General features: G+C 51.8%; 1 protein-coding gene across 1 annotated transcript in view; it reads left to right on the top strand.

Moving 5' to 3' along the window:
- Positions 1-6,274, top strand: part of LOC307083218 (voltage-dependent T-type calcium channel subunit alpha-1I-like) — a gene marked incomplete at its 3' end in the record, with an annotated part of 145,112 nt that extends 138,838 nt beyond the window's left edge. The window contains exons 30-33 of the mRNA XM_079747052.1: positions 447-593; positions 3,053-3,281; positions 4,801-5,042; positions 5,552-6,274. Of these exons, the coding sequence (XP_079603178.1) occupies positions 447-593; positions 3,053-3,281; positions 4,801-5,042; positions 5,552-6,274 (1,341 nt within the window). The remainder of the gene's footprint in view (positions 1-446; positions 594-3,052; positions 3,282-4,800; positions 5,043-5,551) is intronic.
- Between the last annotated feature and the right edge of the window lie 14,866 nt (positions 6,275-21,140).

Below are 21,140 nucleotides of genomic sequence, written 5' to 3'. Positions count from 1 at the left end.
TCTATAAACCCAGCAGGAGTTTCATATGCTGTATGTTTTACTTGACGTACTAACTATTACTGTTGATATTTATTTATTATAAAATATCTACTTTTTTCCTGTCTGCATGGATGTTCTTAGAACGATGCAGATGGTGTAGTAGAATCAGAACATTAACATTAGAATATCAGCAGATAGAAAGTGTTAGCGCTGATGCAGGCGTATGTTAAGCAGCGTATCAACGTATGAACTTAACTTTACTTTACTTTACTTAACTTAACTTAAATCATATCAATGAGCTGGGAGGGGCGGTCGGCACTGACTCAAGGACCGCTCCAGGTAGGCTGTCCCCATCGGGGATTTAAACACACAACCCTTCGACCTGGAGTATAACCCTTAGGTTGTAGTTTCCCCCCCCCCCCTCGCCCACCACTGATCACTGACTAGCTGTGCCCCCCCCCAAACAGCAGATCCAGATGGCGGAGATCGAGCAGGCCTCCCTGAGGTCGGAGCCGCAGTCGGACAAGTCGTCGTCGCCGCCCCCCCTCCCTGACAACCTCAGCCTGGAGGAGAGCGCCGGCCGCTACCAGCTGCTGCTGCAGAGTGACCACAAGGTGACCAACCCTCCCCCCCCCCCACCCGGGGCTTAGTACCAGAGCAGGCTGGTCGAACAGACTCTAACTGGGGCTTAGTACTAGAGCAGGCTGGTCGAACAGACTCTGACTGGGGCTTAGTAACAGAGCAGGCTGGTCGAACAGACTCTGAATGGGGCTCAGTACCAGGGCAGGCTGGTCGAACAGACTCTGACTGGGGCTCAGTACCAGGGCAGGCTGGTCAGACAGACTCAATACCAGAGCAGGCTGGTCAAATAGACTCAGGACCAGAGCCAATGACGGATTACCGCATGGGCAAAGTGGGCACATGTCCAGGGCCCTTGCCAATGGGGGGCCCTTGATATATATATATATATATATATATATATATATATATATATATATATATATATATATATTCTTTTTTTATTTAAAAAAAATCAAAATTCATTCTTTGGTCATAAAAGGATTTGAATGTTTTTGATTTGCAAAATAAATACATCACATTTATTTTATATTTTTAACGTTGACGGAACGTTAATGTCTTAGTGCTTGATCAACAGTCAATTTCACAGTGAAAATGGAGAAACGTGTGCTAAGTGGGTCGGCATAGCGTAAAAGAAAGGTGGTACAACAAATACCGTCCATCTCAACATTTTGACTGGTTAATTCGTTAGAGGAAGTCAGTAGGTGCTTTTAAAGTCATGAAATTAACCTGACAGATGCTCTCTCTCTCTCTCTCTCTCTCCCTCTCCCTCTCTCTCTCTCTCTCTCTCTCTCTCTCTCCCTCTCTCTCTCTCTCTCTCTCTCTCTCTCTCTCTCTCGCTCTCCTGGCTGCGCGCTGCATTATAATGTTTATGTTGTTAATGATTGTGGATTGCATGAGTTATATGCGACCAAATTTGGTGTGCTAGTGCGTGGATTTGCGTGTTGGTAGGGGTCCATGGCTGGTTTGTGTCCAGGGCCTGTGGTCATGTTAATCCGTCCTTGACCAGAGCAGGCTGCTCAAACAGACTCAGTACTAGAGCAACAATTGATAAATGAAGAACAGAATGTTAATTCAGTCCCCATCGCTGGTAAGCAGGACCAAAGGAGAGCAGCATCGGTTGAGCCGGTGGGCAGACACACAACTACAGACACTGGTTTCAACGCAGGACGAACGTTTCGCCGCAAAGCCTTTGCTCTACTCCTCCTCAATCTGTAGCTTCATTATATTCTCTCGACTTGCAGTAAATGTACAGAAAAGTGTGTCACCCCCATTAATTTATCTCTACTTTAGCCTTCACTCTGGCCCTCTGGTCTCTCTCTCTCTCTCTCTCTCTCGCTCTCTCTTTTTTAATTGCAGCATACATTTATATTGATGTTTATACGAGGTGTGTGTGAGTGTTGGGTTTGTATGGGTGCTTGTGCTCTCTACTATAGCTGCCTTTAGGCTTGACCTGAAGTATTCTCTCCCCCCCAACCCCCGCCCCCCCACCCAGGCTGTGAACCAGCGTTCTTTAGGAGGAGAAGGGAGGGAAGGAGAGAAGGAGAGAAGGAAGGAAGGGATGAAGGGGGGAGGGAACATGAGCGGGAGGGTGGTGTGAGGGGGCGGGGGGGGTACAGGAGAGAAGACTTCAAGTCAAGGCAGCTAGAGTAGAGAGCGTGTGATGTGGAGTGTGTGAGTGTGTCAGTTTGTCTGTGTATGTGTGTGTGAGAGAGTGTTTGAGTGTGTGTATGTGTGTGTGTGTAGTTTGTACACCCACACACACTCTTACCAATTCAAACTCAAGAGAGAATGCTGACTGTAAAATTACAAACAGAGTTTTAGCTTAGTCCCTGATGGATGTACATATTGAGGTGTATGTGTGTATACTGTCTCCATATGGACCAGCAGCAGGAGACAGTGGAGGCTGGTTGGCATGGAAACCTGAGCAGGCCGGGTGGAGACAGGAATGCACGAGCACAGAGTCAAAATAGAGAGGATGGAGAGGAGCAAGTATACGGATATTAATAGAAGTGGAAAACGTAAACCGATAGAGAAGTGTCCCGTAGGAGTTTACCCTACAGCCTCCTGCATCCACACCTCTCCTCTAAGACGAAGACACAGGACAGGGAGGATCAGATGAAGGCCAGCGGGTAGCATGACCCCTGACCTCACAGCCAGGCAGTGTGGACGGTGCCGACCCCTGACCTCACAGCCAGAGAGTGTGGAAGGCGCTGAGGCTGCAGGTCCAGTCCTGGTAGATGCTAACCTTTTGAGATGAATCGGTCTTCAAGAATCAAACTCCACTGAACGTAAATGAAGTCCACTCCCTGGATCTCTGTTTGACGACGCATCATGATACATTTTAGACAACATTTCATGAAACCTTGTTTTCACTCTGCTTCCCTCTTGCATAAATCTGTGTTTGTGTTTGACTTATTGCAGAAGCTGAACGTAGGTTAGTCTTTAAAAGCTTGTCTGTACATACTTGTCTCTACAACCCCCCCCCCCCCAGGGAGCGAGGAGCAACAGTGACTCCCAGAGCTCAGAGGAGGCGGGGGGCTTCCACCAGGCAGGAGACACCCAGACCCAGACCCATGTGGGGCTGGAGCCCCCCTCCCTGACCTCAGGAGGGGCCCAGGAGGAGGAGGAGGCGGAGGAGGAGGAGGGGAGGGCGCTGATGGAGCTGATGGAGCTGGATGTCCAGGCAGACCAGCACCAGCAGCACCACCAGGGGAGCCCCGGTGAGTGAGGGGGGGATGGGGGGGTATCTCTCTGTCCACTTCACCTACCTCTGATGGGTAGGGGGGGGGGGGGGGCCGGGGTAATCGTATGGTGAGAGTATCGTAACAGGAAGGCCGGAGCAGAGGGGAATGTACTGTATTGAGCAATTCAGGGGGTCTCCCCAAACTAAACTCAGGTCAGATCATTGAGGCAGGCAGACAGGTAGGGGACAAACACAGGCAGACAGGTAGGGGACCCCCTAAAGGTAGGGGTCCTCTGCCTCAATGAACTGACCTGACGCCTGATTTCCACCGGGGACGTACGCGCCGCGGAACAGCTGCAAACTCTGCCCCGCGTCAATTTCCACCGGGCGCGTGACGGCAGCGTAGCGCTGCCTTGCGAGCCAGCTGTATTCACGCAAGATCACGAGATCACGCGATAATCCTAAACCTAATGTACTCACCTTCCACTCCCAAAACTAGTGCAATTAAATGGCAGGCTTTGTCCTTTCTGACATTGTCATTATAAAAAGGATGATTTATTTCATAAATTATTTTATGTTGCTCCACTCAGTCCAATCAGTCTCTCGTCGTCCATGTTGCCGACCCTCTGAGACCCTTTGATTGATTGACTGCTGACCTGGTTCCACCAGTCATGACGTAATGTTGATGTGAAGTTGTGATAGGCTACATGAGCTGAGTATTGTGTTTTATTTTGACCGGATGCTCTATGGCTTTTACTCTTTCACTTCCTGCCCGGCTCGATCTGCTCAGTTGAAATTGACGCGGTTCAGCAACGGCTCACGTCAAAAATAGAATTGCTACGGAAAGATAGCGCTGTGGCGCGGCGTGCCGCACCTGGGACACTGTTGAGACGTTCCACAGCGTGCCCGGTGGAAATGGTTTCATTGATTAGAGTGGCAGCGATCAGCAGCGGTGACCGCGGCGCTCACGTCCCCGGTGGAAATCAGGCTTTAGTTTAACTGTAACAGCTTTAACAGCTTCACTGTTCACAAGCATGCTGACAGGGCATTGGGGAATTGAACAGGTACCTTTGTCTGTCCAATCCCAGCCTCACCAGTAAACCCTCCAGCACCTTCCACGCTTCGGCCAGATTGATTTACCTAAACCACAGAGAGTCCGTCTCTATCCATGGAGGCGTATCATAACGCCGTCTCCTTCGTATCCAAGTGAGCAGTCAGGTATCGAGCGCTCTAAGGACCAGCACACCGTCATGGTCAACGGACTGACCTTATGCCGCGCTCTTCTAACCAGTGGCCGCTCAAAGCACTTCACCATCTCGCCTAACATTCACCCATTCGTACACACATTAACACACCGTCAGCGGTGTCAACAATGCAGGGCGACAGCCAGCTCGTCAGGGGGAGTGAGGCGTAGGAGGAGCTGGGGATTGAACTAGCAACCTTCCGGTCACCAGCCGGCCAGCTCTACCTCCTGAGCGACATGCCGCCATCATCAATCAACGCCGAAACATTGAGTCCGTCAGCCCAAGCCAACCGTCCACCCCTCCCTCCCCCAGGGGGCGTGTCGAGCAGCAGGGTGCGGAGCGGCGAGGGGGACGAGGAGTGCCGAGGGGGGTCCGGGGGCCCGCTGTCCCGCTTCCGCCTACCGGTGGACTTCTTCCACCCGGTGGCGGTCCACATCCCGGCCCCGCCCCGCAGCCGAAGCCTGCGTCTGACCCGGGGTCTGAGGCTGACCTCGCCCGCCACCTGGGCCTCGCTGAGGTCCCCCGGGGCCCGCAACACCACGCTCTGCACGCAGGTCAGTACGACAGGGGCCCCATGTCAGTGGAACAGCAGGGGCCCAAGGTCAGTGGTACGGCAGGGGCCCCATGTCAGTGGAACAGCAGGGGCCCAAGGTCAGTGGTACGGCAGGGGCCCCAGGTCAGTGGTCCAGCAGGGGCCCCAGGTCAGTGGTCCAGCAGGGGCCCCAGGTCAGTGGTCCAGCAGGGGCCCCAGGCCTCACTACGCTCAGAGAGATGTTCCCTTACAGTTTGTTCCTTCCCGCATCTCGCAATACAACTACATGAGTTACTGTGCGTACTGATGCGTGAGCATCCATGTTTCTCTCACCCCTGCAGGGTTTGTGATGTCCTATGTAGATCTCTGCCTGTGTCGTAAAGGAGCTAGTCCCGTGATGGTATCGGATTGGCACCGATACTGACGATACCGATACTGCATTTAAGGGAGTATCGGATGAATTTCCAATGCTGATATCGGTAACACAGCTACCTCTGGATGATGTCTGTCTGTGTCCCCCCCCCCCCCCAGCACCCGTCCCACAGCGACTCGTCCCTGGCCACGGGCAGCTCGGAGGGCAGCCTGCAGACCACCCTGGAGGAGGGCCTGAGCTTCAGCGTGTCCCCGCCCCGGAACCTGGACCCCCCCTTCCCCCTGGCGCCTCTCCCCCTCCTCTTCCCCTCGCAACCACTGCACAGGGACGGCCCCCCCGGTGCCCCCCAGGGGCCCCGGCCCCCACCCGGCCTCACCCTCCAGGCCACCAGGGGCCACCAGAGGAGCCAGAGCAGCGGCCGCGGCAGCGCCAGCCCGGGCTGCACACGGGAGGACTCCATGGACCCCTCGGACGAGGACCTGGGCATCGGCATCGGCCTGTCCCCGGGGGGCTGCGGCTGCGGCCAGGCGGGGAACAGCGAACACTTGTCGGAGACGCTGAGCAGCCTGTCGCTCACCTCACTGCTCTTACCCGGCTCCATGGCGCCCCCCGGAGGTGGCGTGAAGAAGTGCAGCAGCACGGGGAGCCTTGACCAAGGGGGGGCGCTGCTCTCGTCACGGGGCGGGGAGGGCCGCAAGGGGGTCCTGGGTCTGGAGCTCATGGACCCTCAGGGCTTCCTGGCCAATTCCTCGATGGGGCTGGGGGGCGGGCGGGGCGGCGGTGGGCCGCAGGGGGATGGAGGAAGGGGCGGCGGGCAGGAGTCCTTCAGCCTGAAGAGCTCCAACCAGACGCTGGTGGGGCCCCGCCGGAAGAACAGATGAAGAGCGCCGCCCCCCCCCCCCCCCTGCCTCGTGTCCTCACCCACTGGCTCCGAACCGTCGCCTCCCCCTTTACTCTCCCTGTCACACTGCGGCCGGCGTGACGTCACTTGATGTCCTGTGTTCCCACCCCCATCCCGCCCAGACCCTGTCCGGATGTGTTTGTGAGCGCGCCCAGGCTGAACTCGGGCGGTCCGGTGGGTCAGAGGAGGACTAGTGTGGCCCTCAGAGCGGGGGCCAACAGGGCAGAACAGGGCCTCTAGCTGCTGAGGGCTGGTACCGCTAGAGGCCACGCATGGTTCTGGTCGACTGCAGCCCGGAGGCCCTCTTTATATCAGGGAGTTTACAGCAAAAGGCACAGAGCTGAAAATCAAAAGACACACACAGAACGCTGTTCCTTGCTTCCCTACTTCAAGTTTTCTTTGTCCGTTTTTTTCTTCTTCTTTATTGGTTTCGCTGTTGGGCGTCTCGGGGTCTCGGACGGCGACAGTGCAGCAGTAGAAGGATCCGGTTCAGACCCGTTCCACATCGGCCACGCGGCTCGACAGAGGCTCCGCGGGGGCGGGGCGTGGCGCATGGCGAAGGCGTGGTCAGCAGGAGGATATACAAAGGTGAAGATGGGAACCAGCAGGTCGCCTGTCTGCGAGCAGGAGCAGAAGTCTGTCACCGCGCCCCTCTCCCCCACCAGGAGTTTCTGCTGAGAGGGTTAGGGTTAGGGCGAAGTGGGGGAGAGCTCATGTGTGTGTGTTTGTGAGTGTGTTTTTCTGTGTGTGATTGCGTGTCAGAAGGCTGATTGCCTGAATGCAGCACATGGAGAACGGCCTCAGCACGTCTTTATATCTTTAGCGGAGTATCCAGGATGAGAGGAACTCCGGAAGTGGAACCTCTGCCAACAGCTTTTTGAGTGGCAGCTGAACACAAACGGAACCTTGCATGCAGTGATATGTGACTCTTCTATATGGGTTTTCTTTGTGGGTTTGTCTGGTTTAACCTCGGGCATTGCTCAATCAAACATGGAAGAGGAGCAGCGAGCGCTGATGAAAGAAGGACGTTTGAAGAATAAAAGACGTTTCCTTAGAGTAGAGGAGAGTGAAGGGATGTATTGTAAGCGTATAATCCATGGGGATTTGTTTGTTTGAAGATTTATTTAGGACCACGCGATGGACTTGTCGCACACTCCACATGGGTTGGACTGCATGACGGAACCTCATTTAATCCTTTGCTCTGTATTAACGATGTCAGTGTCGGTGATTACCACGTGGTTCTATTCACTGTTTTTGTAGACGAGCGACTAGGCCAGTGTTTCTCTGTCCCCACGCCCCTTTACAGTCTTAAGTATCGTCAGGACTCTGTCTGCCAGTGACTTCCACTTTTTATAAGGTTGGAGAAAAGAGTACTTTTTTAAAATGGTGTCATGTGGAAAAACCACCAAGCAAAAAATTAATTCCTGAGCTTGAAGTAATGTTCCCTTAGTTCCTGCTTCAACCACCTCCTCCACCTCCACCCCCACCTCCCCCCCGGGCTCCACCTCCTCCACCCCTCTCTGGGCTCAAACCTATTCCACCTCCAAGACCCTCCATCACCGCGAGGACTCTTCTCCCTCCTGGACTTGTTCTGGACCCGGTCGGCACAGAGAGACGTAGGATCATCACAGGAGGACCGCAGCCATAACCCATAACCCGCAGCAATGACATTCACACTGGGGGGGCTGACCTACACACTGGGGGCGAGGGCCTAACCTACACACTGGGGGGAACATTGGTTTCTGTTGGCTTTAGCTTCCGATGCTAACAGAGAACATCACTACAGATTAAAAAGAACAAAAACGAAAATGCTGGTCTGTTTGAAGCTTTAGTGTGTGTGTGGAGGCTCACGGCCCTGAGCAGGGCTCTGGGAGCGCCGTACAGGACGTCTCTGCTCCTCATCGTCTTCTTTAACTGACACCCTGATGCACTTGACATGCTCTTCCTCCTGCTCCTCCTCCTCTTCCTCACACACACACACACACACACACATCTGTTGTAGCAACACTTTTATACGGCCTGGAGGGGCCAATGAGAGCTGGAGCGGGAGCAGACCTGGGTTCGGGAACCTGTCAGAGGGTGGGGGAGGGTTTGGGTGTAATGCCAGTGGATTGATTGATTATTGAAGTAGGAGATGTTGATCTTTAGAGACTAATAAGACTTGTATATCATTAGTGTTTTTATCATGACCTTTGAGTTATTTTGGAATATAATGAGGTGAGAAAAGAATGCAAGGGTGAACCTTTTTGGTGACTATGTTTAAACCACATGATGTTGAATATCAATGATTGATATTGGCAACGAGCATTGTATGTGTGTCCGCGTGTATGTGTGTGCCTGCCTGTGAGTGTGTGCATGTGTATTTATGCATGCGTGTGTGTTTGTGTGTGTATGTGACAGAGATGGTGTATGTGTACGCATACATGTGCGTGCATGTGTGTGTGTGTGTCTGTGTGCGTGTGTGTGTGTGTGTGTGTGCGTGCGTACATCTGAACGGCGTCAGGTGAGTCCCTCCCTGACGGTTTGTGTTCCATGGTGACGTCATCACAACCTGTCGTCCGGGCGGGACAACAACACAACAAAGGCAACCTTGAAGGGCTGTTTGAGCTTCAAAGAAATGGTCCTCCTTGGAGGTCAGAGGTCAGAGGTTAACGACTACACAGCAATAAATGTTTTATGTGACCCTCAGCCGTGTCCTGTGTCTGTCCTTCCTGTGTGTGTGACCAATCAGGGGTGAGCTGGGCGGACAAGATGATCATGTGACATGTCTTCAAACTCACGTCAGGGAGGAAAGCGTCACCTCACCTCTTTTTTTTAACAATTGAGATATTTAAAGTTATTTAAAGTACAATTAACATATTAAAGCACTTTGACACTGTTCCCTGTTTCTACTCCCAGAAGGATATTTAATTATTTCTTCCTCATTTAAACAGGATGTATAGTCATAATGCTTCATGTGTTCACATGTATCCTTCATAGAGAGAGAGATGAGAGCATCGACATCGATTACCCAACGGTTGATCGGGTGACAGATAAAGAAAGAGTAACATGAAGAGAGGAGGAGGGGGGAGAGAGAGGGGGGGAGAGAGTTTTCCCGTCTCCTCTACCTTTGTGCTGCTGCCTCCGCAGGCTCATTGCAGAACACAGATCCACGGAGCATGGAGGGGATGGACAACCCAGGGTCCTAATGCCCTCTCTCTCGTCCTGTGGGTACTCCGCAAGAGGAGGGTGTGTGTGTGTCTTTGATAAGCTGTGCGTGTGTGTTTGGTAAAGTGAGTATGTGTGTGTTTGTCCTATTAGTCTCCTGTTGTCTTCTTGGTGTGTTAGTGTAAACTCGGCCTGGCTGCCCTCACATGTCCATGCATCGGGTCAACACAACATCTACACTCTTCAAGTCATTACAGACACACTTAGTCCAGAGTAAAATCTACTTTTCAAGTTACCACACTAAGTCCACACCAAGAGGGCACAGTTAAAGTTGACACAACAAGGCACACTTAAAGTTCACACTTAAAGTTCACACTACGAGGCACACTTAATGTTCACACTTAAAGTTTGCAGTACGAGGAAAACTTAGACTTCAGACTACGAGGGCACACTTAAAGTTCACACAACAAGGGCACACTTAATGTTCACACTACGAGGGCACACTTAATGTTCACACTTGAAGTTCACACTACGAGGCACACTTAAACTTCAGACTACATGGGCACACTTAAAGTTCACACTTAAAGTTCACAAAATGAGGGCACACTTAAAGTTCACACTATGATGAACACGTAAAAATTATACAGGCTTCATCATTCCAACATGTAGCACGTCAAGCAGAGCAGTTAGTTCAGAGAAGCCCTCTTTTGACGGACCGTAAAGCTTCCTCAACGGGACGATAACGACTCGCTGTTTCAATGAGAGAAGCCCGTCGGGCGTTTAGTTCAATGCTTCCACAACCCTCCAATTAAAGGCTTCTCTCTCTTTCACAACTAACAAAGACTGGAAGCGCTTGCGTTTTTCAAAGGAGAACGAGGTTTCATCTGGAGGGTAAAGACATGTGGCGGGGAGATGGATTCAAATGGAGTGAAATGTCTACATTGCGATTCAATCTTCTCTTGTGGTTCTCCCGTATGGATCTCCTCATTAGGGGCTGAACTCAGTGAACAGCCTCACACCATTAAGAAACACTATTTTACTATTAGTTTATTATTTACTACCGTCTAGTCTGCTAGCAAAGGCTCTTACCCAGAGTACCGATGTTGAATCATTGAGGGGCTGCTGGGGGGGGGACAGAGGGACACGTCAGTCAGGGGGAAGTTCTCTGGTAATGTAGGAGGAGAATTAAAGTCTGCATTACACTCTCTCTCTCTCTCTCTCTCTCTCTCCCTCTCTCTCTCTCTCCCTCTCTGTGTCTTTCTCTCTGGACTTAAATGCATTCTCACACAGGCACACACGCGCACACACGCGCACACACACACATGCACACACACACATGCACACACACACACACACACACACACACACACACACACACACACACAGCATGGGAGCCAGTTCCTGTCAGTCTTTGAAGCTAAAGGCAGCTCAGAGTGTCGTCTCTGTCATTACATCATGTCAGCTTCAGGGAGAGAGAGAGAGAGAGAGAGAGAGAGAGAGAGAGAGAGAGAGAGAGAGAGAGAGAGAGAGAGAGAGAGAGAAAGAGAGAGGTAGATAAAGGCTGGTTGGGGGGAAGCCAACAATAGGCCAGGTGAGACAGATGTAAGAGAGGAGAATGTCTGTCAGTCTCCAGGAGGCTTCCTGCAGCACCTGGCCCCGTTTTCTCTTGTATTAGTTTTAATTGGACACTTTCTTTTTTCATTATCTGGGCTCTCTTGTTCTTCCTCTCTCGCTCTCATAACTCAACCCCGAGCTGCTTCACATCTCATCTGCTGGAACTCTTAGAAACAGCGGAGGAGTAAGAATGCCACTCAAATAGGGTTGAGAGATGCAGAGGGGAGCGGGAGAGAGAGAGAGAGAGAGAGAGAGAGAGAGAGAGAGAGAGAGAGGGAGGGAGAGAGAGAGGGAGAGGGAGAGGGTGGCTCTCTGCCCTTTCTCACACACCATTTATGTTCCCTTCCTTCCTCACTTCCTCTTGAACACACACTCAGTCACTCTCACACAAACACTCACTCTCTCTTGCACACACATATACACACACACACCCTCTCTTCAGAGGGTAAATGAAGAACCAAACTACCATCTCATGTTCATCTGATCCAATTCAAATGGCCAGAGCTCAGACCTCTTTAAACTTCAAATCATCACCACCTGTACACGCACACACACAGACAGACACACACACATACACAAACCCACACCCACACTTCCGCACGCACACGAACACACAGTGATCAACACACACACACACACACACACGCACATACACACTGAGGGTGCTTCACACACACACACACACACACACACACACACACACACACACACACACACACACTTTCACGTGCAAACAAACACAGTGCTCAACACACAAGCACACACCCAAATGTATCCACACCCAAACCACATCAATCAAGTTTAGCATTTAGCTATGTATTCATACATTATGATCAGAATTAATAAACATCATCATGAAGTGTTTTAGCAGATTGCTGCAGTGTCATCTCAGTGTTCTCAAAGTTCTCATGTTTTTGTATAAATATGTGCGATAGATATTTCAAGATGGTCGTATAATTATGGTTGTATAATTATGCATGCTAGGATGTGAGAAAGAGAGAGAGAGAGAGAGAGAGAGAGAGAGAGAGAGAGAGAGAGAGAGAGAGAGAGAAAGTTGGTCTCAGTCAACCAATGCTGGTGTACAGCATGCTAACTGCAGTCCCTGATAAACTCACCATGAAAAGGTCAAACAGTAATTATTATTAAAGAGACAGATTCCGTTTCATATCGTCATGCTGCTGATCTAATGATGAATGCTGCCGAACTATCACCCCCCGCACCAGGGGGAGACTGAGGGGGAGACAACCCCTGACCAGGGGGAGACAGAAGGGGGTTGACAACTCTGGACCAGGGGGAGAAGGGGGGAGACAACCCCGGACCAGGCGGAGACAGAGGGGGAGACAGGTAGACGGGAAGATATCAATAAAGTGGTAGGACAGACAGGAGGACACACAGACAGACAGTTGGATGGACATACTACTGATATAGGCAGACAGACAGATGGATAGACAGGTCCCTCAGTCTAATGGTAATGGACCAGCCCTTAGTGGGACTGTGGGTCTTCAGGTCCCTCAGTCTAATGGACCAGCCCTTAGTGGGACTGGGGGTCTTCAGGTCCCTCTAATGGACCTGCCCTTAGTGAGACTGTGGGTCTTCAGGTCCCTCTAATGGACCAGCCCTTAGTGGGACTGGGGGTCTTCAGGTCCCTCTAATGGACCTGCCCTTAGTGAGACTGTGGGTCTTCAGGTCCCTCTAATGGACCTGCCCTTAGTGGGACTGTGGGTCTTCAGCTCCCTCTAATGGACTGGCCCTTAGTGGGACTGTTGGTCTTCAGGTCCCTCTAATTGACCGGCCGTTAGTGGGACTGTGGGTCTTCTGCTTCCTGCTGCTGTAGTCGCTCTTCAGATGTTTAAATTGTGTCTGTTGAAGAACACAATAAGGAGATAATTGCATGCAACACAATGTGCACCTGTGCATGCTTGTGTGTGTGCGTATGTGTGTGTGTGTGTCAAAGTTTCACCTGTAGGCTTGTGTGAGTGTGTTGATGGTTTGTGCATGCCAGTGCATGCACATGTGTGCATAGACAATCGTCTGTGTGCGTTCACTGGTGTTTGTGTGCTGGTGTGTTTCGATGGTGTGTGTACATCTTACTGTGTGCATGCTTTTGTGTGTGTGCGTGTGTGTGTCTGTGTGCCTGTGTTTGTGTGTGTGTGTGTGTGTATGTCTGTGTGTGTGTAGGGTGTGATGCTACCATTGCACCCTCCCCCATCTCTCTCTGTCTCTCCCCAGCTCCTATTTATCATTGCAATTAGGTGGTCTGCAGAGCATGAAGTCCCGGTGCGCCGTGCACCCCCCCCTCCAACCCCATCTAGAGGACCTGTCTGCTCCCAGCAGCCAACAAGCAACTCTGAGTGTGTGTGTGTGTGTGTCTGTCTGTGTGTGTGTGTGTGTGTGTGTGTGTGTGTGTGTGTGAGAGAGTATCTAGAGAGAGTGAACTCATTGGATTCTTGCTGCGGTGAGGACTCCGTTGCTTCAGAGCACAAGCTGTGGCTTTTGTCGCGGCCTAGAAAGTAGCATCACAATCAGTATTGTCTACTGTCATCTATCGTGCTTGTGTGTGTGTGTGTGTGTGTGTGTGTGTGTGTGTGCGCGCGTGCGTGTGTGCGCGTGCGTGTGTGTGCGTGAGTGATATTATTCACAGTCAAAGCTGTCTGTGGATGAGGGAGGGAATGAAAAAGAGCGAGAGGTAGAAAGCGAGAGAGAGGGGGGGAGATATGTTTGAACAGGCGTTGACACAAACAAATAGTAAGATAAACCAGGTGCCTTTCTATCTTAGCAATAAGTAGCATATTTTAGCATACTATACCACTATTTTTGTTTGTAGGCGGCAAACCCTAATCCTAAAACCAAACCCTTATATCTTAACCCTCAAACCAAACCAGAAATGGAAGCATTTGCATTAAAACCAGGAGATGAATGAAGAACTAACAAGTCAAAGAAAAGACAATGAAATATGGAGAACTATAAACTCGAAAACAACTGAGAAAATGAGAAAAAGGAATAACGAGTATTTGGAAGGATGGCGAACAAAAGGTCAAAGAATGGCAGAGATAAGGCAGACAAAGGGACGGGAGGGAGAGAACATTAGCAGAGATAAGATCAGGATTCCAGTAGGAGCCACTGTGGGACTCGAACCTGGTTCCTCAGAGCAGATAGCAGCTCTCTGCTGCGGGGCAGGGAGCCTGGGATTAACACGAACATCTCCATCAGGAGACCACTTCAGAAGGGACGAGGTTGGTATGTTAGGGAGCAGTCTGGTGGGATGGGCCTCAGGGTCTTAGGGCATCAGGGTCTCCCCCATCTCTCTGACATCTGGAGGGGCCTGAGGGTCCCAGGACAGACCCCTACCTCTCTGACGTCTGGTGTGAGGGGCCTCAGGGTCTCAGGACAGACCCCCCCCCCCCTCTCGGACGTCTGGTGGGAGGGGCCTCAGGGTCTCAGGACAGACCCCCCCCACTCTGACGCGCCAGCAGTCAGAGGTTCCAGTCTGAGCTCAGAGTGGACCCATTGTGTATGTCCCCTTATCTCTAGATGTAAATACATGTAGTACAGGACAGCTAACAGAACACGAGGCTTTGAAGTGTCAGGAGGAGGGGCGAGGGGGGGGGGCGCAGGAATCAAATGGACGGCTCAGATGATACAGGGGCACCACTGGGCGGGGCAAAGCCCATCTGCTGGCACGCGCTCTGGTGTGTGTGTGAGCGTGAGAGTGTTTGTGTGTGTGTGTGTGTGTGTGTGTGTGTGTGTGTGTGTGTGTGTGTGTGTGTGTGGGTGTGTGTGTGTGCGTGCGTGTTGGTGTGTGTGTGTGTGTGTTTGTGTTTGTGTTTGTGTGAGTGAGTGAGTGAGTGAGTGGTGTGTGATCTGGACATCAATGAGGGGATAAGTGTATTTGAATGAGCATCTGTGTGTAGCGCGTTTGATGTATGGGGCTTTGATGTTTGGGAGAAGGAAGGGATTCCACCTAATAGGCTGAGTGGGACGGAGAGTTTGATAGAGAGGAGGAGGAGGAAGAGAGAGTTTGATGGAGAGCAAGAGGGGAGAGTACAGGATGACTCAACATGCTGCTTCTGGATGGATTGTAAAGACGTAGATGATGAAACCATCAGAGCATTCAACGCTAAACTGGCCTCAGATTAGAGTGGTCACTGGTCTCAGATCAGAGTAGTCACTGGTCTCAGATCAGACTGGTCACTGGTTTAAGAGGAAGGGAGTACAGTATGTCTCGCTGGCTGGACAGTGGAGTAACCCTGTCAACAGGTAGCTGATCTCCAGCCCACATGCTGGTCTGGTTCAGCGAGCTCAGACCCTCCGTGTGTTCATTCAGTCCTGGATAATAACTTCCTTTCTTTGTGAATTCTTTATAGACCCATCGTGACAAAAGTTCAGCAAGCAATACTCTGTCTGGTAGGATGCCGAATCAACAACAGGCTTTGACCGGAGTCAGTGTGGTTCATAAAGTCAAATAAAGTACTATCATTCAAACCTTTTTAATAAAACCTGCAATACTATGTTATGTATGAGGTCTGTTTAAGCTCATTCACCCCTCTGCCGTCCAATGGGTCTTCGGATCAACGTCACTAAGGGGCGGCCACGGTACCTCATTCAGAGACCACACACGCACGGAAACCAGGACCTTTCAGCAGGTAGAGGAACACACACACACACACACACACACACACACACTGAAACACAGGGTGGGCTGGCCTGTGTTCTGGAAGATTACAGAAGGTCCGGTACGGCCATGGTCCCGGTATGTCCTGATCCTGATTTGGTCCCGTTCCACAGCTATCGCACATTCGCATTCAACTGAATTAAATATGAAATAATTATTTAACACCAATTAGTTGTCACTGATCGGTGAACATATGGGGCCGGGCTGACGGCTCGACGCAAACACCCCGCACACAGACACACACACAACCCGCAGACACACACACACCCGCACTCACACACACCCCGCACACACACAAGCACACATTAGCCTGATCCCACGGTGTGGTTGGAGTGTGTGGAGTGTGTGTGTGTGTCTGTGTGTATGTCGGTTTGTGTGTGTGTGTCTGTCTGTTAGTCTGTTTTTCTGTGTGTGTGTGTTTGTGTGTGTGTTAGTCCGTGTGTGTGTGTGTGTGTGTGTGTGTGTGTGTGTGTGTGTGTCAGTGTGTGTGTGTCTGTCTGTCTGTGTGTGTGTGTGTGTGTGTGTGTTTTTCTGTGTACGTCTGTGTGTTAGTCTGTGTGTCTGTCTGTGTGTGTGTGTGTGTGGTGTGTTTGTGTGTGTTCTGCCCTCTTGTTTGAGGTGAGAAAGAGGTTTCATCAAACCTCTCTATATTTTCCAACCGAGTTCGCTTCAGTACAGATGTCAGCATGGATTCTTATAAAATGGGATTGACTTTACCCGACCACACACATACACACACACACACACAAACACACACACAAACACACACACATGTCACTTCCTGCAGGCGTCCGGTCTGATGTGCCCATCCATCATCAGCTCTAAGGAGCCCCCACAGACTGAGGAGAACACCGACCAGCGGGGGCGCTCTGGTCATGTGCCCCCAGAGCCTCCAGGCTGAGGTGTTCAGACCACCTGCCCAGGAAGGCCTTAGTGCCGCCCCCATGGTAACAGCCTCCTGTGATTCCCCCCGGCAGGCCACTTGCCTAGTGGCGATGGGGGCGGAGCCGGCTCAGAGCGCGGCAGAGCGGAGCCAGAGGGGGTCGCAGCCAGACCACCGCCGCCATGTTGGATACAAGAGGGTACGGTGGTGTGTGGAAAATGCAGTTTCATGATTGAGTGGGAAATAGAGAGTGTACCGCACACACACAAGTTTGTTCAGCCTACTTGATAAGACAAGTCACCACCGCCACAAGCGCGCCTCCTCACGTATTCTCCTCCTCTGCCTCCATTTACAGGAACCAAGCTCTCCTCCCTCCCTCCCCCACATTCTGCGACGGCCAGTTTTAAAATCATGAAAAAGTTGGGTTTTTTTGGAGTTGAGAAACAAGAACGCAGCATCAGCCCACCAACCAACCGACCGACCGTTCCCTCAAGGAAGACACAGAGACCTTCAGGAACGCACAGAGACCTCCGGGAAGACACAGAGACCTCCAGGAACACACAGAGACCTTCACAGTCAGAGACCTTCACAGGCAGAGCCTGCCAGGAACACACAGAGACCTTCACAATCAGAGTCTTTCACAGTCAGAGACCTCCAGGAACATACAGAGACCTCCAGGAACAAACAGAGACCTTCAGGAAGACACAGAGACCTTCACAGTCAGAGACCTTCAGAAACCCTAGGGCTCCACTCCCAGGCTGAAGGTTTGATCCTCCTGTCAACATCAGAGCATCCCAGAGAAGAGGCAGAACCACAACTGGCTGAGCAGCAAGCCTCTGATCCCTGCACTGTGAGTTCAAGACAAGTGTCAGTAAATAGGAGGTTTCACGTCCACACACCACCTCACAGACCCAGGATCAGAGCAGCAGACCGGGATGCTGATCGCTGAGGGAGTATGGTTGGGGGCGCTGTGGTCACATGACCTCCTCTCTTTGAGACAGAACAGGATCAATGGAGAGCTCTAGAAGCCTGATCGATGACAGGCCTGAGAATCCACAATGCTAACTGCCCCTAGACTGCCTCCCACTGCTGTGTGTATGTGTGGTTCGGTGTGTGTGTGTGCACACAATCACGTTTATGGCAAGGCAGTGCATCGTAAAAGCTTGTAGCATCGTTTACATTCATAAATCATGACCCCTTCATGTCTCACCAGCTGAGAATGCACTTGGGGGGGGGGGGGGGGGGGGGGGGGGGGAGATACACAACCAATCCCAGCTCAATCTTGCCACCTCAGACACACACAGATACACACAGACAGACACACATATGGTGGTGGTGGGCCTGCTTAGTATCAGGGGGCTGTTGGAGGTTCACCTGGAGATTTCCCTCGGGACGGAGACGCTTCGGGGAGGGGTAGCGAGGAGGGAGGGAGGAGAGGAGGAGAGGAGGGATGGAGGAGAGAAGGTAGGAGGGACAGGATGGAGGAGAGGAGGGAGGGAGGAGAGGAGGAGAGGAGGGAGGAGAGGAGGAGAGGAGGGATGGAGGCGGGAGGGAGAACATGACGCTTTGTTGTTTCCGTGTCCGCGTTAGAGGGGGCGGGCTGTCATAATTGTTTTACATCGCTGCTTTGATGGCAGGGATTATTTTTTTCATGAGCTTCCATTATGATGTGCCTTTGTGTTTATTTATTCACCACATCCTGCGCATTTGTGTTTGTGTGTTCGGTGTGCGTGTGTGTTCGCTGTGTGTGTGTGTGTTTGTGTGTGTGGGTGTTTGTGTGTTCGGTGTGAGTGTGCGTTTGAGTGGGTCTGCGCACGTATGTGTTTTAATGTACTCGTTGTGTGTTTGTGTGTTTCTTGTGTGTGTGTTCATGTGTGTTCAGTATGTGTGTGTGTCTGTTGATATGTTCGACCTGTGTTCGGTGTGTGTGTGTGTGTGTGTGTGTGTGTGTGTGTGTGTGTGTGTGTTGTGTGTGTGTGTGTTTTCGCTGCGTGCGCGTCTCCCATGACAACGCGCCCCTCCTGAAGCGGCCCCCAGGGGCCCCCCGCAGGTAGCTGAACCACAGGAGCCCACTCCGCCTGGCCCCCGTCCTCCTGTTCTTTCTCTCTCAGCCAATCGGCTTTGAGGTCCGAGACGAGAGCCTTTATCATGTTATCATGTTGTTCTGCTGTAGACCCACAGCGCACGCACACACACACACATGTACACACACACACACAGACACACGGAGGGTCACGCATACACAGACACGTACACACGCACACAGCAGCAAACCGAAATACATGTGTGGGTATACACTTAATGGGGGTGATGGGGGGTGATAAGGGCGATGTTGATGGGCGGGAGTGGTCCGAGGTGGCCCGGAGGGGTTAGTGATGGGGGGGGGGGAGGAAAATATCTGTCATCATTTATAGAGAAGACAATACAGCTCTGCAGTGCCCGCAGCAGTGTGTGTGTGTGTGTGTGTGTGTGTGTGTGTGTGTGTGTGTGTGTGTGTGTGTGTGTGTGCGCGGTGTAGAATAAGAACCGTCCTCTTCTGAATCCTGGTTTGGTTCCTCTGCCACTCAGCAGTGCCTTTCTTTGCACCCCCCACCCCCCTCCCGGCCGCGCGTGTGTGTGTGTGTGTGCGTGTGTGTGTGTGCAATGAGGCCAGGACACTTTTTAGGCGGTGTACCAAACTATTTTTACCTCCTGCTGCGTATATTCATGTGCCTGACTGGCTGTCCGGGCGGCGCCACAGACGAGGTGAGGTCCGCTTCAGGCGTTGCTATGGAGACAGGCGGGTGACGGGGGCGAGGGTTGGTGCCATTGTGCCGGAGCCTCAGCGTGCCAGAGGATGGAGAGGAGAGGGGAGCTTTATGCTGAATAATACTTTACAGCATCGGCCCCAGCAAAACCCCTTTTTATCTGTCCTCCCACCACTGTACCTTCTGAATTCAAACGCCTTATTATTTGTAATGAGTTTGTTAGCTTGGCAGAGGACGGGGTGAATTCATTTGAATGAATTTAAATGATTCTGAGCAGCCTCAACCACCTTACCTGTCCTTTCTCTTCTTCTTCCCGCCCTGCCTTCCATTCCATTCCCCAAAGCGCTGGGATGTCCAGAACTGAGTGTCTCTGTCTACATGGTTCCTCTCTCTTCCTCTCAGCGGCGGCTTCGCTCCCAAAGATTTTTCAGCTTCAGAGAAAGAAGAACACTTCATTCTGCTGTCATGACCTCTGCACGACCTCAGCCCGAGGCGGCTCCCCGCCGGGCGGGGCCTGTCTTCAGTTCACTGCCCAGAAACAGAGCAGTGATGCTGGGGAACCAGGGCCAACAGTCTGCCACCCGCCACACAGAGAGAGAGAGAGAGAGAGAGAGAGAGAGAGAGAGAGAGAGAGAGAGAGAGAGAGAGAGAGAGATAGCTCCTAGTTGCTGAGAGACTGGGTTGATACCCAGAGTCGGCATGAAGCCTGGTTCCTGTGGTCAATGCCATCTGCTGAGTGAAGGGGTGAGCGAGTGAACGGGTGAGTAAGAGGAGGAGAGAGAGCTCCCATTGGCCCATGGGGTTCTTTACCTCCAATACATGATGATACTGGAGAGAACCGGTCTCAACACCGGCTGCCTTTAGGTGAACGCAGCCTCAGCCATCGGATGGTTGCAAAACCAGTCATGGTGGTTAAAGCAGGACCGCCAGGATTCCAGCCAGGAGGTCACCTGACTGGATCTGGCCAATGGTCAATCCCTCTTTTTAAAGGCCACTCCACCTCACATAACAAGTAGACTCCTAGCCAAAGAGTTTCTGGTTACTTTACTTCTAACCACTCATTTCTGCCTGATGATCTCTTCTGTCTCCTTACTGCCTGTACATACGTAAAGATAATCTATCCATCAACCCACTGCAAGGACAGCAGCAGCTTCTGAGTCCAGCCATGGATGAGCCTTACTATCATGCCTTTAGGACCAGAAGGCCTACCTGTCATGAGAAGCTGAGCGAGACCTTTATAGGGCATTTCAGGGCTGCTGTGGTTGACCCTAACGCCACCTATGGGTGGAGTTAGATCCACCAGGAGACGTTCAATGAAAAGCTGCTGTAGTTTTGTGGAGCAAGGCATGGCAACAGGGGTGTCCAGAGGAGTGGAACACCACGCTCCTCACACCGCAGTCCCATGAGACCAAACCTTCGCTGACGGTCTCTCAGCGAGGGGAGGGTGACCGGTCAGAGGCTGTTCTCCGTTACAAGAGTGCCGCGCCCACTTTGTCAAACACGCAGGTCACTAGCCGGTCACATTAGGCGCTGGGGAGGTTGGGGGGCTTAGAGACCAACGTCTGACCACATGTCAACTCAGACCCTCACTCTGTTCACCCTGCTCACGCTGGGCACCCATCCCACCTCCAACCCGTCGCTGGGAGACTGGCCGAATGTGTGTGTCTGTGTGTGTAGGGGAAGATAGAGAGGAAACTTTATCTCCATTATCTGTTAAACCTAAGCCGGAGTCTCTGTTGCACTGTATCAGTTTATCTCATTTACTCTTCCCACCATGATTCAC

Source organism: Pollachius pollachius (genome assembly GCF_949987615.1).
Source record: "Pollachius pollachius genome assembly, chromosome: 11".
Taxonomy (NCBI): domain Eukaryota; kingdom Metazoa; phylum Chordata; class Actinopteri; order Gadiformes; family Gadidae; genus Pollachius; species Pollachius pollachius.
This window is presented reverse-complemented; position numbering and strand designations above follow the sequence as displayed.